This window comes from Nyctereutes procyonoides, unplaced genomic scaffold, assembly GCF_905146905.1.
Source record: "Nyctereutes procyonoides isolate TBG_1078 unplaced genomic scaffold, NYPRO_anot_genome, whole genome shotgun sequence".
NCBI classification, from domain to species: Eukaryota; Metazoa; Chordata; class Mammalia; order Carnivora; family Canidae; genus Nyctereutes; species Nyctereutes procyonoides.
Genome location: NW_026575125.1, coordinates 27,960,819 through 27,976,193, shown reverse-complemented (window position 1 = coordinate 27,976,193; position 15,375 = coordinate 27,960,819). Strand labels below are relative to the sequence as shown.

General features: G+C 36.2%; 1 protein-coding gene across 6 annotated transcripts in view; it reads left to right on the top strand.

The window, feature by feature from the left end:
- DMD (dystrophin) overlaps nucleotides 1-15,375 on the top strand; it is a 2,039,779-nt gene that overhangs the window by 496,137 nt on the left and 1,528,267 nt on the right. For 5 of the 6 annotated variants that reach the window (XM_055339018.1, XM_055339021.1, XM_055339019.1 and 2 more), the window contains exons 8-9: nucleotides 6,976-7,157; nucleotides 8,371-8,502. In XM_055339018.1, coding sequence (XP_055194993.1) covers nucleotides 6,976-7,157; nucleotides 8,371-8,502 — 314 coding nt within the window. The remainder of the gene's footprint in view (nucleotides 1-6,975; nucleotides 7,158-8,370; nucleotides 8,503-15,375) is intronic. The other variant, XM_055339022.1, reaches the window with a different exon arrangement.

Sequence of the window (15,375 nt, the reverse complement as noted above, 5' to 3'; positions counted from 1 at the left end):
TCCTGACAAACTCATTTGCATTGACATTTTTAGGGTTTGGGCATACTGAAAGAAAACCTTGTGCAACTTTATTTTTATTGTTTCTTTTTGATCTTTACATATACTTTAATTATGATAGACTATATTATCTAAATATAAAACTTGTGAGTGCTTATTATGATTAGAAGGTGCAAAAAATATAGACAAAGGAAAACTCTTCAGTTCCACCAATATACCCATTTCACTAATGTCTTTTTTTTTTAAGATTTTATTTATTTATTCACGAGAGACACACAGAGAGAGGCAGAGACATAGGCAGAGGAGGAAGTAGGCTCCCTGTAGGGAGCCTGATGCAAAACTCAATGCCAGGACCCTGGGATCATAACCTGAACCTAAGGCAGACTGTCAAACACTGAGCCACCCAGGTATCCTTTTTTTTTCCACTAATGTCTTGAAGTATGTTTCCTTAGTCTTTTCTGAAAAAAATATTGTTATATTCTTCATAATTCATACATTCTATTCTTTTGATATTACAAAGAATTTTTTTTCATATTTTATCAAATATTCTTCAAAAACAACATTTTGAATGGCTTTGTACAGCTCAGAGACAATTTTATGTTTGATCATTTCTACTTCTCTATTAAGCCACTTGGATAGTCCAATTCTTTTTCTTTTTTGTATGATAGTTTTTTTAATATATTGTAAATAATGCTTACATTTTACATCAGGTTTATGCAAATCATCATTTAAATTTCTGATTATTTCCTTGTGGTGGATTCCTAGAAGGAAAATTACTAGATCATTGAATATGATTGTTTTTAAGGTTTTAGTAGACATTGCCAAAATATTTTTCATAAAATTTGGAACCAGCTGATACTCTTCCAGCAAAGTAGGAGTTTGGCCAATTCACTGAAACCTCTACAACTTTGGTTGTTGTTCTTCTCTCATTCTTTGATAATGTGATAGACAAAGGAATATAATTTAAAACCCACATCTGTGTTTTTAATTTTTAAAAAATTTTGTTTATTTATTCATGAGAGACACAGAGAGAGAGGCAGAGACATAGGCAGAGGGAGAAGCAGGTTCCCCATAGGGAGCCTGATGTGGGACTCAATCCCAGGACCCTGGGATCACAACCCAAGCCAAAGGCAGACTTTCAAAGACTGAGCCACCCAGGTGCCCCCCACATCTTTATTTAATTTGCATTTCTTTGATTCCTACTGAAGTTGTATTTTTAAGTATATTTACTCTTGTCATACCTCACTTATTAGAAATAGAAATCAGGGGTGCCTGGGTGGCTCAGTCCATTGAGCATCTGACTCTTGATTTCTGCTCAGGGCATGATCTAAAGGTCATGAGATTAAGCCCCATGTTGGAGTCCACACTGGGCATGGAGCCTGTTCAAAATTCTCTCTCCTTTTCCCTCTGCCTCTCCCCTCCTGCTCATGCTCTCTCTCTCTCTTTCTCTCTCTATTAAAAATCTCTACTATTATGGAGAATATCATTAATATTCAGTATTTGGTGGTGGAATCACATGAATCAAAGGTCATCACTTAGATAATGACTTTGAGATACTTTTTAAAAATGCACTAAGATAACATTTTCTGCAAGAATGAAGATAAGGTACTGAGAAGTATGACGCCCTGACTGGGTTCTAATTCTGATTCTGACTAGCTTTTGAATTTGCCATCAAACCATTGTGGGTTCCAATTTCCTCATTTGAAAAATAATGGAATTTCAGTGAATGATTTATTTGTTCCATTATATCCCTCAGTATCAAAATTCTGATTAGTATAGAAACACTTATAAGAATCAGTATTATTGTTCATAAAATAAAACATTCTAGCAGTATTTATGAGTTCTCAACATTTTCATTCTGAGGTGTCTTTAAAGATTAGATTAGATATTATTAATTTAAGTTTTTGCAGCAGTGAACCCGTTATATAGTAGGGTTTTAGCACAAAGATTACTTTCATAAAATTGTAAGTTCTTATTTTGGAAGTACAGCCACTTCTTTCACTTCATACATTTTAATATCTTGTAATAAAAAAACGTAAATCATATCCCATCATTCTCACCCTCCTCAAATGCTATGGTATTCATTATATATAACATTCTTTTTAAGTTAGTTGCTGTTTTACACAATTCTCATCAATTTCTATGGCTTTAACTACTATATTCAGTTTCTCAACAAATATTTAGGTGTTCACAAACTCCTAGGCATTGGCCTAGGTGCAGTTATCCTAAGTGAGGATCATCCCCAAATTATGAAATTTCTTTGGAATTATCATACATTGTACAGTCCATAATTATTTGTAGGGTGGCCCATCCACTGAATACTTATAATATAACATAGGCTAAGCATATTCTGTGGCACATAATAATTGCTTTGTGAATATTTAATAAATGATGAATGGCCTTTCCTTCCTACCAGCTTCTTGTGGCTTCTAGTACTGATGGTCTCCTACCACTAGATCTGGTTTTGTATTAATAGCACAAAGAACAACAATTGCAATATAGTAACAATATCAGGGTCTAATTAACTTTACACTCTCTTCTAAATAGTATACATTTGACCTTCACAACACCATGATGAGATTGGAACTCTGGTTTTTATTTAGCAGATGAGGAAACAGAAATGAATGGTGTTAAGGATATTTCTCTTTATATATTTCTTTATATTTAGGCACAGAATTTAAATATCCAGTCCAGATTCAGAATTGTTCATTCTTTCATTCCATCACACTCTCCTCTAAAAAACATTAATTTCAATTTTACAAGTGAATTTCATCTGTTTAATTTGATCAAATGATGAAACCAAGACTAGGTATTTAGAATGAAAACACAAAGCTGAATGTATCGCTTACTTAAATAAGGGGGAAGTATGCTGGTCAACCACAGTCTATCAAAACAGAGTATTCTTAGGTTTTGGGGAAAACTGGGAGGTCAAGAGGTCTGTGAGCATTCAGATATGAGTAGGTTGATGTTGCCTTTAGAAGCATGGTTAGTTATTAAGGTGAGACTGCTGTTAATTGGTTTGCATTTAGAATTTTGTTCATTGGAGTGACTTCATTTCTGATTAGCCAACTTTCAGAAGGGAGAGGTTGACAATGGCTGGCTGGAGGAATCATGATCAAGACCGTATAGGCAGGTAATTGTTAATTGATTAAATGAGTCTCAAATTTGTGTTACTGACTACTTGTTACTATCACTACAGAACAAGCATTTCTTTCCTTGTCCTCCTCTTCCATTTTACTCTGTTTATTCGTCTTTGTACCCTCAGAGTTTAGACAGAATTTTATATATAGTTATTTTCAAAGACTGTGAAGTAAACGATTGGGAATAGAATGAAGTCATTTTGGACCTATCTTAGAATTTCTATCATGCATCTTTTTGTTTTCATCACAAAGCCAAGATTAGTTCTCTAACACCTCCTATCTGGATCAGGTCCTAGCTTCCTAATTCCCTCCAGTTTTTCTCCTTCATCCCATTCTCTACTTAACAGTTTTATTTTACAAAAAATTCAGTGCTGTCACACTCTTGCTCAAAAGTAGTTATTGTCCAAACTACTGAACTAAGGTCAAAATTTATGGTTTGTTACTGATGATCTCTCAGTGTTTCACATATAGCATACTCATTCTATCTTATTATTCACTATTCTCCTGTCTATGGCTAAGACACATAAAGGCACTATCTCTGGGATGTTTCTAATTTCTTACCTCTGCACTTTTGCTCATGGTTTTCCACTGCCTAGAATACTTTTCCTCATTTCCCTATTTCTAGCCAATGAAATCCTATACATACTTATTACAGTTTCCTATTCATAAAGACTTTTCTGGTCCCCTAATATTATATAATTTCTTCCTTTCTCTGAACCTATTTAAGCACTGGTTGTGCCAATTAGAGGAACACATTTTAAATCCTGTTCAGCAGTGCTGCAATTATTTTGTACTTCTCCTATTATTTATTTATTTTATTATTCAAAATTGTGAAAAATCCATGAATTCTCTATCTTGTTAATCTTCTGGATACTCTGTTAAAATATTTTAAATATAATAGGTCTTTAGCATATACATGTTGAAGTGAATGAACATATTTTAGAGTATATAAGTTCCTTTCTTTAAGAAAAGAAATATTAGATTCCACCTGCTGGTACAGCTGAATTCGCACAACCTTAAAGATGGGAAGGTAATAGATAGGGGCAAAAATGTCAATAATTTGGTCAAATAGTGTGTATTTATTGTACTAATTGATATTTATGAATATTCGCCTCTATCCAAAAGATGTTTTATTTAGATAAAATGTACTATAATTTTCGACATCTGCTTGGGGTAATAGAAATAATTCTTGATTTATTTTTACCTTTATTTTTATCATGACATATATTTGAGGCCAAACATATACAGGTACACATATATGAATAATATAGCAGTAAATGGGCATAGATCAATCTTTTGAAATTCAATGCCTTTCTCACAGCATAGTTTTATTTAATACACTAAAAATAAACAGAATTCTAAATTATGCTTACTAGAGATAAAACTGACTACTTCCTAGGGAGACGGAAGAAAACATTTTAGAGGTTCAAAATGTGAAGAAGCGTAGTATCCACCATACAAAGAACACTTGAAAAACAGTTATCAGGGATCCCTGGGTGGCGCAGCGGTTTGGCGCCTGCCTTTGGCCCAGGGCGCGATCCTGGAGACCCGGGATCGAATCCCATGTCGGGTTCCAGGTGCATGGAGCCTGCTTCTCCCTCTGCCTATGTCTCTGCCTCTCTGTCTCTGTGTGACTATCATAAATAAATAAAAAAAAAACAGTTATCAAATGAAAGGGAGATTTTAGTCTTCAGAATTTCAAGGCTAAGTTAGTAAGATTTTGTTTTGTTTTTGTTTTATTTTTTAAGGAAAGGCAGGTACTCATGCAGAAAGTATTTTTTGTTCTTCCTGAAAAAAAAAATACTTGTGAAAACTTACCTTCATCATCTGTTGGCTACTAATTAAATTACAATAAGGAGCAGGGAATATGTGTTGTATAACCTTGTACCTCTCAGCCTTATGCACTTATGTGTCCAGTAAGTGTCTTTTGAGTGAAAAAAAAAAAAAGCAACACAGTGAAGTGGTAGATTATATAGCAGTCTGCTTCCTGTGTCATTTTTTTCAACCCTGTTACTCAGAGCAGGGTCTTTAAGCCAGCAGTGTCAGCATCACTTGCAAGCTTGTCAGAAATGCAGAACTTCAGGTTCTATCCCAACCTACTGAATTTGATTCTGAGTTGAAAATGGTCCCCAGGTGATTCATATGCATATTAACAATTGAGAAGTATTGTTTTATACTACAGATAGCAGACCAAAGAATATTAACTTTTTCCACCTCTGTAACTATTTTTTTAAAATATTAAAAAAAAAGTGTCCCTGGGTGGCTCAGTGGGTTCAAAGTCTCCCTTCAGCTTAGGTCATGATCCCAGAGTCCTGGGATCAAACCCCACATCCACCTTCCTGCTCAGCAGTGAGTCTGCTTCTCCCTCTCCCTCTACTCCTCCTCCCCCCTTCTGCTTGTCCTCCCTCTCTCTCTCTCTCTCAAATACATACATACATAGATACATACATACATACAATATTTAAAATATATATTAAAAAAAAAACAGTTGTTCTAGGGGTGCCTGGATGGCTCAGCTCAGTTGGTTAAGCAACCAAGTCTTGTTTTCTGCTCTGGTCATGATCTCATGGGTCATGAGATGGAGCCCTGCTCTGTGCTCAGAAAGGAGTCTGCTTGTGATTCTCTCCTACTCCTCCCTCTACTCACATGCTCTCTCTCTCTCTCTCTTTCAGATAAAAATAGTTGTTTTAATTAATTGCATTCCTGCCACTTTGAAAGCATGGACTAAGTGACCTACTCAGCCTCAGCCTTTATGTTAGTGGGCTTAAGATTTGACTCTTGGCTTTTTTATTCATGATCAGAACACCTGACCAGAATATACGTATTTAACTAAAACATATTTTAATGCTAACTAAGCTAAGATAAATTTATGGCAAGAAAAATGCCTGGCACATTGCTGCATAGTTGTCTTGGCCTCCTGCCAGGATTTATGTTTTAACACTTCTGGGATTAATGATACACTTCACAGAAAGGCTTATTTTTACATCTTGGTTCCTTGGAATGAGTGCAATGGGTAAATTGTAGTGCCAAGTAGCAAAAGAACCTTTTGAAGGAGCTGCCACTTACTATGTGTGTTATTACTAATTATTATTGACTTGTAATGCTGGGTTTCTTTCATTCCCTGGATGTGGCAAAGGATACAATGTTAGATCACTTTACGTGAAGGACTTTTAAATTTATCTCTAGAGTCTGAGAAGGAAGGTAACAACTGATTTTAACAGATGTACCAAAATGTAAACAAGTATTGTTAATATACTTAAGGAATATTGCAAATCATATACATATGGTATATTGTTGTTTTATTGTTATTGTGGAAAAATACGGTTCATTTCAACACAGAGACATATTTTACTTTTTTACATACTTAATCACCAGCAAAAATTTGATTAGATGGTGCAAGATTTCCTTACTGGACGCCAAAGCATTAAGCTCTTTTGTGTAATTGTTTAATTACCAATGCACTATTTTAATTGACACGTTAACATAGCTTTCTATGGAAAGGAAGATATAATCTTTTATTTGTGTTTCTTATCTAATGAAAACCACTCTCTTAGATGGGCTGGTTTGGCAATTTGACTTAGGAAAAAGTATTACGGAATGAAGTTTTTATGTGAACAAGGAAAAGAAATTAACTTTAGTGCTCCTCTCATTGGTCTGCCAAATTGGAAGGACATTTTAGGCCTGATTATCATGTTCTAATTAGTCTCTGGAGGATATTCATGGGCGATCGAGTGCTCATTAATGTGTCTTCTTCCTGTAACATTGATTTGTTCATTCGCCTTTCAGAGACTCAAATATAGAAACCAAAAATTGATGTGTGGTGTTAATGTGCTTACAGATGTTGCCACCACTTATCCAGATAAGAAGTCCATCTTAATGTATATCACATCACTCTTCCAAGTTTTGCCTCAACAAGTGAGCATTGAAGCCATCCAAGAAGTGGAAATGTTGCCAAGGCCATCAAAAGTTACTAGAGAAGAACATTTTCAATTACATCATCAAATGCACTATTCTCAACAGGTAAAGTATCAAAAGACTACCTAATAGCAATTATATTGTCTGTTGTATATGCATTTTTAGCCATCATACACATGTATATCTATTATATCTGTGGATATATACATGGTATATATGTCTATGTAGCATAGCATGTGTATATACACACACATACACACAAATATATGTCTCCATAGCATAATGTGTGTGTATGTGTATATCTGTATACCTTAGATAGACAGAGAAGCTCTATAAACCTTCTGGATTTTAACTGATATAATGGACCATAATATTTTTTTCAAAGCACATTATTAAAATACTCTGCTATTGATATGCACTATGTTATAGGAATATGGAAAACAATGTATTGCATTTCCATTGTGTAAAATGAATTAAAAACTCATATATATGAAACTTTCTGTCAGCGAGAGTAAAGAACAAAGAGTTAGATTAGAGCTAGAACAAAGGCAAGTACTGTTTGATAATACTTTCTTATTTTTAGTGGCAACCTGCTGATGTGTTAACACATTTTGATTATTCAAGGTAACAGTTTTGATCAAAGTATTTTATAATACTTTAAATAAAAGTTAAAGGGAGAATATATATGATAAAGATTTTTATTATTGTGCAGGATCTAGTGGGATTCTTACATGGCTTGTTCTTACTGTCAACAGTGGTTGTTTGGGGTGTTTTCTTTTACTTTTTTTGATATAAACAATGATGAAAAGCCTGTAAAAATAGAAGGAGCTTTTAGCAAAATTCCTGCTGAAGGCATGGGAAGCTAATCTTAGGCCTAATTTTCCTCACTCCACTAAGCCAGTTCCATATTTAGCTTATGAGAGCTGCAGTCCTTTCCAGGATCTTGACCTGATGAATTCTGGTTTTGTTTACTTTGGGTTCAGAGGTTCAGAGAAAATTGCTTTGGATGCTTGTTTTTGTCAGATTGAAGAGCATCATCCCATATGAATGCTGGAGTTCTGTCAGTGTGGAATCCTGATAGTTCAATCCCACCCTCATACCTTCTCTGATTACCTGCTCTCCACCATGATACTGAGCACCAGACCTGTTGAAGTGTATCAATTTGTAATATCCTTGTGTGAATTTCAAATTAAACTTTTCATCTTACTGTTTCCATTTAACGTTTGTTTTTCTACTGTGTGGGAAAGCAGTCTTTCCAGGCTTACTTATGATGTCTCCTCCTCCCCTCTGTCCCCTTACCCTTAACCCTACTCTGCAGATCACAGTCAGTCTAGCACAGGGCTACGAACGAGCCCCTTCCTCTCCTAAGCCTCGGTTCAAGAGCTATGCCTACACACAGGCTGCTTATGTCACCACTTCTGACCCCACACGGAGCCCACTTCCTTCACAGGTCTGTCAACATTTACTCTCTGTTCTACAAACCAAAGAATTTCCTCATCCAAGATAACTGAACATGGCTTTCATTTGAATTTTGCAGTGCCTTTTTTCCTCCTTCATCAGGAGCTGTTTCATTGTTCCCAGTTGTATTAAATGTTCTCACATGATGCAGTTTTGTTATTGAGACTTCTCTAGGTTTAACACAGGTTGATTCTTCATGAATGAGAATTCTTAGAATAGTGGTATGCGCTTTCGTTATGTAATTACCTGTAAGGTTTTCTTTTATAAAGGCTACCAATGGTTCTACAAAAACATCATTAGAGGTTGATTTATGTAATTTTTAAAAGAACGGGAAAATGGATGAAATTTACTAGTCACACTATTTGGGGAGTTTTTTTTTTATAGATTTCTGAAACCTAAAGTATATATATACTATATATAGATGTCCTTATATTTCATTCTATAAAATGTACTTATATTCTATTTAAGAAAAAATATAACTTCAGGAGTGCCTAGGTGGCTTAGTCATTTAAGCATCTGACTCTTGGTTTCAGCTCAGGTCATGATCCCAGGGTTGTGAGATTGAGCCCGCTTTTGACTTGGTGCTGGGCATGGAGCCTGCTTAAGATTCTCTCTCACCCTCTTCCTCTGTCCCTGTGTCACCTAAAAAAAGAAAGGAAAATACAACTAAGCTCTTCCATATGATACATTTTAATTTTGCTAATTTTAACATGTATATAACATGCTCTGTACTATGTGTACAAGAAAGTCACTTCCTAACCAGGTCAGATTCTATGCACCATTTAATACTTTCCATGTAAGGAATCTTCTCTGTGGAGTTTTCCATTATTGTAGTATTGTAGGAAACCTAGAAATACAAGAAATTATAACATGGTATATGTTAGAGCATAGAAATGAAATATTCTTGACTTGTGAGATTTGCTAGAATTTTTTAGAAGAAAACTATTTTGTGTAATAGAGCAACTTGGAAAGTTCTTAAGGAAGTGACTTTTGTCAAAACCACATTATGAATGGGAATTTAGAAATTATAGGCCTGATGCTCTATGGTGAAAAAGTATACATGTTTAGAGGCTCATTGATTTTTTGAAATAGTGGTTGTATTTAATTAGTGATTATTTGGCATAGTTAATTTATGCATAAGGCTGAAAATTCTTAGTATTCAACGATTCCCCCAGGGAAGCGTATTTCAGGGCATAGTTATGCCCTCTATCCTTGGCTAGTTTTCTGGCAAAGCTTGAACAAAGGAAACTGGGTGAGAACATTTGTGTGACTCAGCCTCATCATCGGTTAAATTCCCATCCATGTTTTTACAAAGGTTAGTTGTATAATTTTGAGCAAGAAACTTAATCAGTTTTCTCATTATCAGTAAATAAAAGTAGTCCGGCCACTCATTACCGAGTGTTGCTCTATGCCAAGTGTGCACATTACATGAACTAAGGAAATCCGTACAACAACTTGGAGAGGTGGGAGATGCTATTTTTATTACCAATTGAAGTTTCAGTATATCTGTCCTTTTCTTTCTCTTCTTCTTCCTCCCTTTCACCCTTCTGACTACCTGACTTTCTTGACTCTTTATCACCATCCTCCCATTGAAACCTCCAAGACTTAAAGAATAGAGGTGCATCCTAAAATAAAGGAGCATGAGCCAAAACAGAGATGAATTCTTTTTCCCCTTCATTATCACTTTATTGAGCTGCCTTTTCCAGAAAGTTTTCTCCAGTGCCTATCCTGGCAGCACATTTTTACCTCATTACCACCTCATTAAGGCATTGCTCAGGTATGACTCCTTAATGAAGTAATTATAAGTGGATTTAATTTTGCTAGACTCTATTTGTTCATTATACCTTTGTATAAATACTACAAAATACATAATGTATCGTAAAATAAAAATACTCAACAAATTCACGTACCTGTTTTATTTAGTATAAGCCATGAAAATAAAACTAATGGTGTCCTTTAGAAAAGAAGAAACATGAAAAAAAAAGAAGAAACATGAATTATAATTGATGAAGAATGATATATTCTTCCTGTTTCTCAAGGAATCACATCAGAAGATGATGTTATATGTAGTTAGGTTAGGTAAGTTTGTATCTTAATGATATAGTAAGAAAAATCTTTTCTGAAGTGCTTCTCAGAGGGGCTGAGCCTATATTGCCCCCTACAGGTTGTATCTGATCCACTTCAAATGAACTCAAGATGGGCCAGACTGGATTCCATTAGAGAGTTTCATTCAAGTGGTTTACTTGGTGGTCTACAAAGGGGGTGAAGTTTTCCATAATAGGACAGTGAGGTATGTGGGTGACTGTCCCTCTGGGAAACATAAAATTTGTGAATTATCTTAAAAGTTCCCAATATATTAGAAATATCAGTTATCTCCATCTGTCCTAACTTGAAAAATCTGATTTATACTCTCAGTAGTTTATAAACCTGTTGTGGTAAAGCAATCTGAACTACCTTAGGATTCCTATGTATAAATGAGTTTTTCTCATAATTTTCCAAGAAGAAATACTATCTGGTATTAATCCCTAGCTTTCCCTCATTGTATGAATTTATTGCCATCCATTCTTGGATGGAGGACATTTTTTATGGTTTTACTTAATTCCTATTTTTATGACTTTGATCATGCATCCCATTCTACCCCTAATTTTATTTTATTTTTTTAAATTTTTATTTATTTATTTATGATAGAGAGAGAGAGAGAGAGAGAGAGAGAGAGAGAGAGGCAGGCAGGCAGAGACACAGGTAGAGGGAGAAGCAGGCTCCATGCACCGGGAGCCCGACGTGGGACTCGATCCTGGGTCTCCAAGTAGCGCGCCCTGGGCCAAAGGCCCGCGCCAAACCGCTGCGCCACCCAGGGATCCCTACTCCTAATTTTATATAAAAAAAATACCCAGTATGTTTTTCATTCCCAATTTCTTTTTCTTTCCTGGAGCTTCACCCTGTTTAAAACACCTCTAGGCACTTATAACTGGTTGCATGTCACCTCTGCTTAAACACATCAATCCACTTTGTCTAGTTAATATACTGTTATGTGACTCTTTCATTTATCACTTCTGTAGAATAGTCTATGTTTAATTCATTCATTTAGTCCACCAATAATTATACTTCATCACCAAATCAAATGTCATCTTTTCAGTTTTCAGGCTTTCCATCATAATTGAAATAACTTGTCTCCTAACCTCTAGACTCGTCAGGTTCTTCCCTATCTTTGTTGTGTGTCTCTTTCATTTTCTGGCTCTTTCTCCTCTTTTTTTAAGATTTTTTATTTATTTATTAGAGAGAGAGAGAGAGAGAGAGAGAGAGACAGACAGACAGACAGGCAGAGGGAGAAGCAGGCTCCATGCTGGGAGCCCGATGTGGGACTCCATCCCAGATCTCTAGGATCACACCCTGGGCCGAAGGCAGTGCTAAACCGCTAAGCCACCAGGGCTGCGCTCTTTCTCCTCTTCTAACTCCCTTTGCATAAGAGCCTCATGAAAGATCCCTTGAGCCATATATTATACTCTCTCTGTTATTGATGTGATTGAATCTCCCAGCTTGAAGCTGTATGCAGATGACCGTTGTTATCTGTGTTTTTACCTACTTCTAATATCTTTTGAGTTATAGCCACAATTCTAACTCATTTTCAACTCTTTATACATATCTATACCTAGATGTCTACTGATTTCTTAAACCTAGGGTGTCCTGCAGGGAATGTTGTTTCATTGCCCACAAATCCATTTCTTGTCCCTTTTTGTTATGTAATTGAGAATATTACTCAGCAGTCATTGAGAATTAAATATGTGGCATCACACTCTTTGGTCTCATACTGATCTAATATACATTAATAAGACATGCAAAGTCAATTCATAAAAGAGGAACGTAGAATATGCAGTATGTGGCATTTGGGGTAGTCAGAGAAAGTAGATTTTGAATAAAGACTGAAAAGAGGTGTGTATCTCTCGGAGAAGACAAACCTCCGAGGAGGAAGCACAGATGGTACAATAACCTTGAGCTATGGGGATACTTTAACTACTCAAATAAAGGTATAAGTAAGGGACACAGTGCTGGGAGATAGTGCCTGAGCCCAATGGTAGAGCAGACCACATAGGACTTACTAAGTAACTGTGAGGACTTGGTTTTTATTACCAGTGAGATGGAAGGCTATTGGAGGAGTAACATAAATGCATTATTTCAACATGGCTGCTGGGTGGGAAATAAGGTATGATGGTGACAGTTTTATTTTTTCTTTTCTGTTTCATTGGATTTTATTATATTTTTACTTGCCTAATTCCTCTGGCTAGGACTTCCAACACTGTGGTGAATAAAAGTGGGGAGAGTAGACATCCTTGTCTTGTTCCTGACCTTAGAGGAAAAGCTATCAGCTTTCACCATTAAGTATGATGTTAGCTATTGGCTTGTCATAGATGGCCTTTATTATGTTGAGGTATGTCCCCTCTATGTGCACCAGGTTGAGAGTTATTATCACAAATGGATGTTGAATTTTGTCACATGTTTCTTTTTCTGCATTTTTGGAGATGATCATGGGATTTTTGTTTTTCCTTTTGTTGATGTGGTGTATTACATTGACATGTTAATCTTGAGTTGCTCATGAGACTTGAATATACATAAATTTGTGTTTCTCAGATCAGCATTCAGGATGATTTGGAAGTCATTAACAGCATAGATAGTATTTATATCCATTCACCTGGATGAGATCACCTAGGAAAAAGTACAGGTAGATAAGAGATACCAGTACTTAAAGATGTGAAGGACACAGCAAAGGATGGATAGAAAGAAGAGAGGATAAAGGAGAAGGGTATGATATTCCAGAAGCCAGAAGAAGAAGATATTTCAGGGAGAGGTCATTATTTAACAGCATTAAGTATTGCTGATTAGTTCAAGTAACATTGGAAATTAACCAGTGAAATGTCAGTGAGATAGGGTCCCCTGGGAAGTCCTGATATGTAGGAGTTATCACAGTGGAATTGCCAGTAACACCTCCATTCACTTTGAAAACTCCCAATTGGGCTAATAAGTTACATGTTTATTCTAGCTAATACTCACACTGTATAAATACAATTCCAGTGGAGTGTGTGGTTTTTGGAGGATATTGCTGATGGAAGTGGATTCATGAGAGAATGAAAGTGAGGGGCTACCTGTACTGAGGCCCTTAAAAAAACCTACACTGAATAGTTTATGTTCACATGGACAAAAGCATATTTCCCTTGGATTAACCCATCCTACTAAGTGATAATGAATCTGTATATTGGCTTCTTCTTGCTGATGTAACAAATACCCACAAATTTAGTGGCTTAAAAAATACAGCAAATTTATTATCTTAATAGTTTAGAATCTCAACATGGGTCTCACTGGGCTAAATTCAAGGTGTTAGTACGACTGCCTTCCCTCTGGAGGTTGCAGGGGAGATTCCATTTCCTTGTTTTTTCCAACTTTTATTTTATTTATTTATTTTTTAAAGATCTTACGTATTTATTCATGAGAGACACACACACACACACACACACACACACACAGAGAGAGAGAGAGAGTGAGAGAGAGAGGCAGAGACATAGGCAAAGGGAGAAGCAGGCTCCATGCAGGGAGCCCGACGTGGGACTTGATCCCGGGTCTCCAGGGTCACACCCTGGGCCGAAGGCAGGCGCTAAACTACTGAGCCACCCAGGCTGCCCGTTTTTTCCAACTTTTAGAGGCTGCCCACATTCCTTGACTCATGACCCTCTTTTATCTTCAAACATAACAAAGGCAAGGTAAGTCTTTGTCATAGCATATCACACTGATCTACTTTTTTGTCTTCCTCTTCTGCTTTTAAGACTTCATAATTACTTTGGGCCCATCTGGATAATCTAGGAAAGTCTGCTTATTTTAAGGCCAACTACTAAGCAAACTTAATTCCATTTGCAACCTTAATTCTTCATTGCCACGTAATGTAACATATTCACAAGTCCCAGAGTTAGGACAGGGACATCTTTGGTGGAGGGTGTTTTCTAACCCCTGCTGTCTAATACCATGGGATGCAAATCTGAGGAAGGCATCTATTACCTGCAAGCTAAAATCGAAACTGGCATCACCTGGCTTTTCCCAGATCCCACAAATTATCAAATTGTTCCCTTTCTCCTTTGTTGGCTGTGCATGAGCTTCTTCCTTTTTCCAGAAGTATTGTGAAACCATTCTTAGGCCAAAAACAGGATAGAAGAAAACTAAACAAAGAAAAAAAAAGCAACGGAAGACATACCTATATTTCTGCCTATAAGGCCTTACTGTTCTACCTTGCTCAGCTTAAGTCCTAGATGTCCACATTCATTTAATAAAGATTGTGACCTCCACATAGTGTCAAATAGCTCATAAAGTAAAGGAATCAGGCTTTGGAAAGTTACCCACACTTTGCTTGTACTCTTGTAATTTTTTAAGAACAAAAGGAAATCATACTCCTGGAATTCTTGCAAAAGAGGCACAAACAAAAAAAGGGGGGCATCTCTCATATATTACTAACATTTTCAGGGCTTTTAAAAAAGATTTTATTTATTTATTTATTCAGAAGATAGAGCACATACAACTAGGGAAGAGGGGCAGTAGGGAGAGGGAGACGCATGCAGGACTCAATTCCAGGACCCTGGGTTCATAACCTGAGCTGAAGGTAGCCACTTAACTGACTGAGCCACCCAGGCGCCCCTAACATTTGGAATTTTTAAAAGGCTTTTGATTACATATTTCATTTGATTGGTACAATGAACCTGTTGAATGATTTTATTAACTCATTTTAAAGTAGGAGAAATTTAAATGGGATAAAGGATTTGGTTAAACAGTGAGTAACTGGGACTCAAACCAAGTGTCATGACTTGTAGTATAGCTTTGATGTTTCACT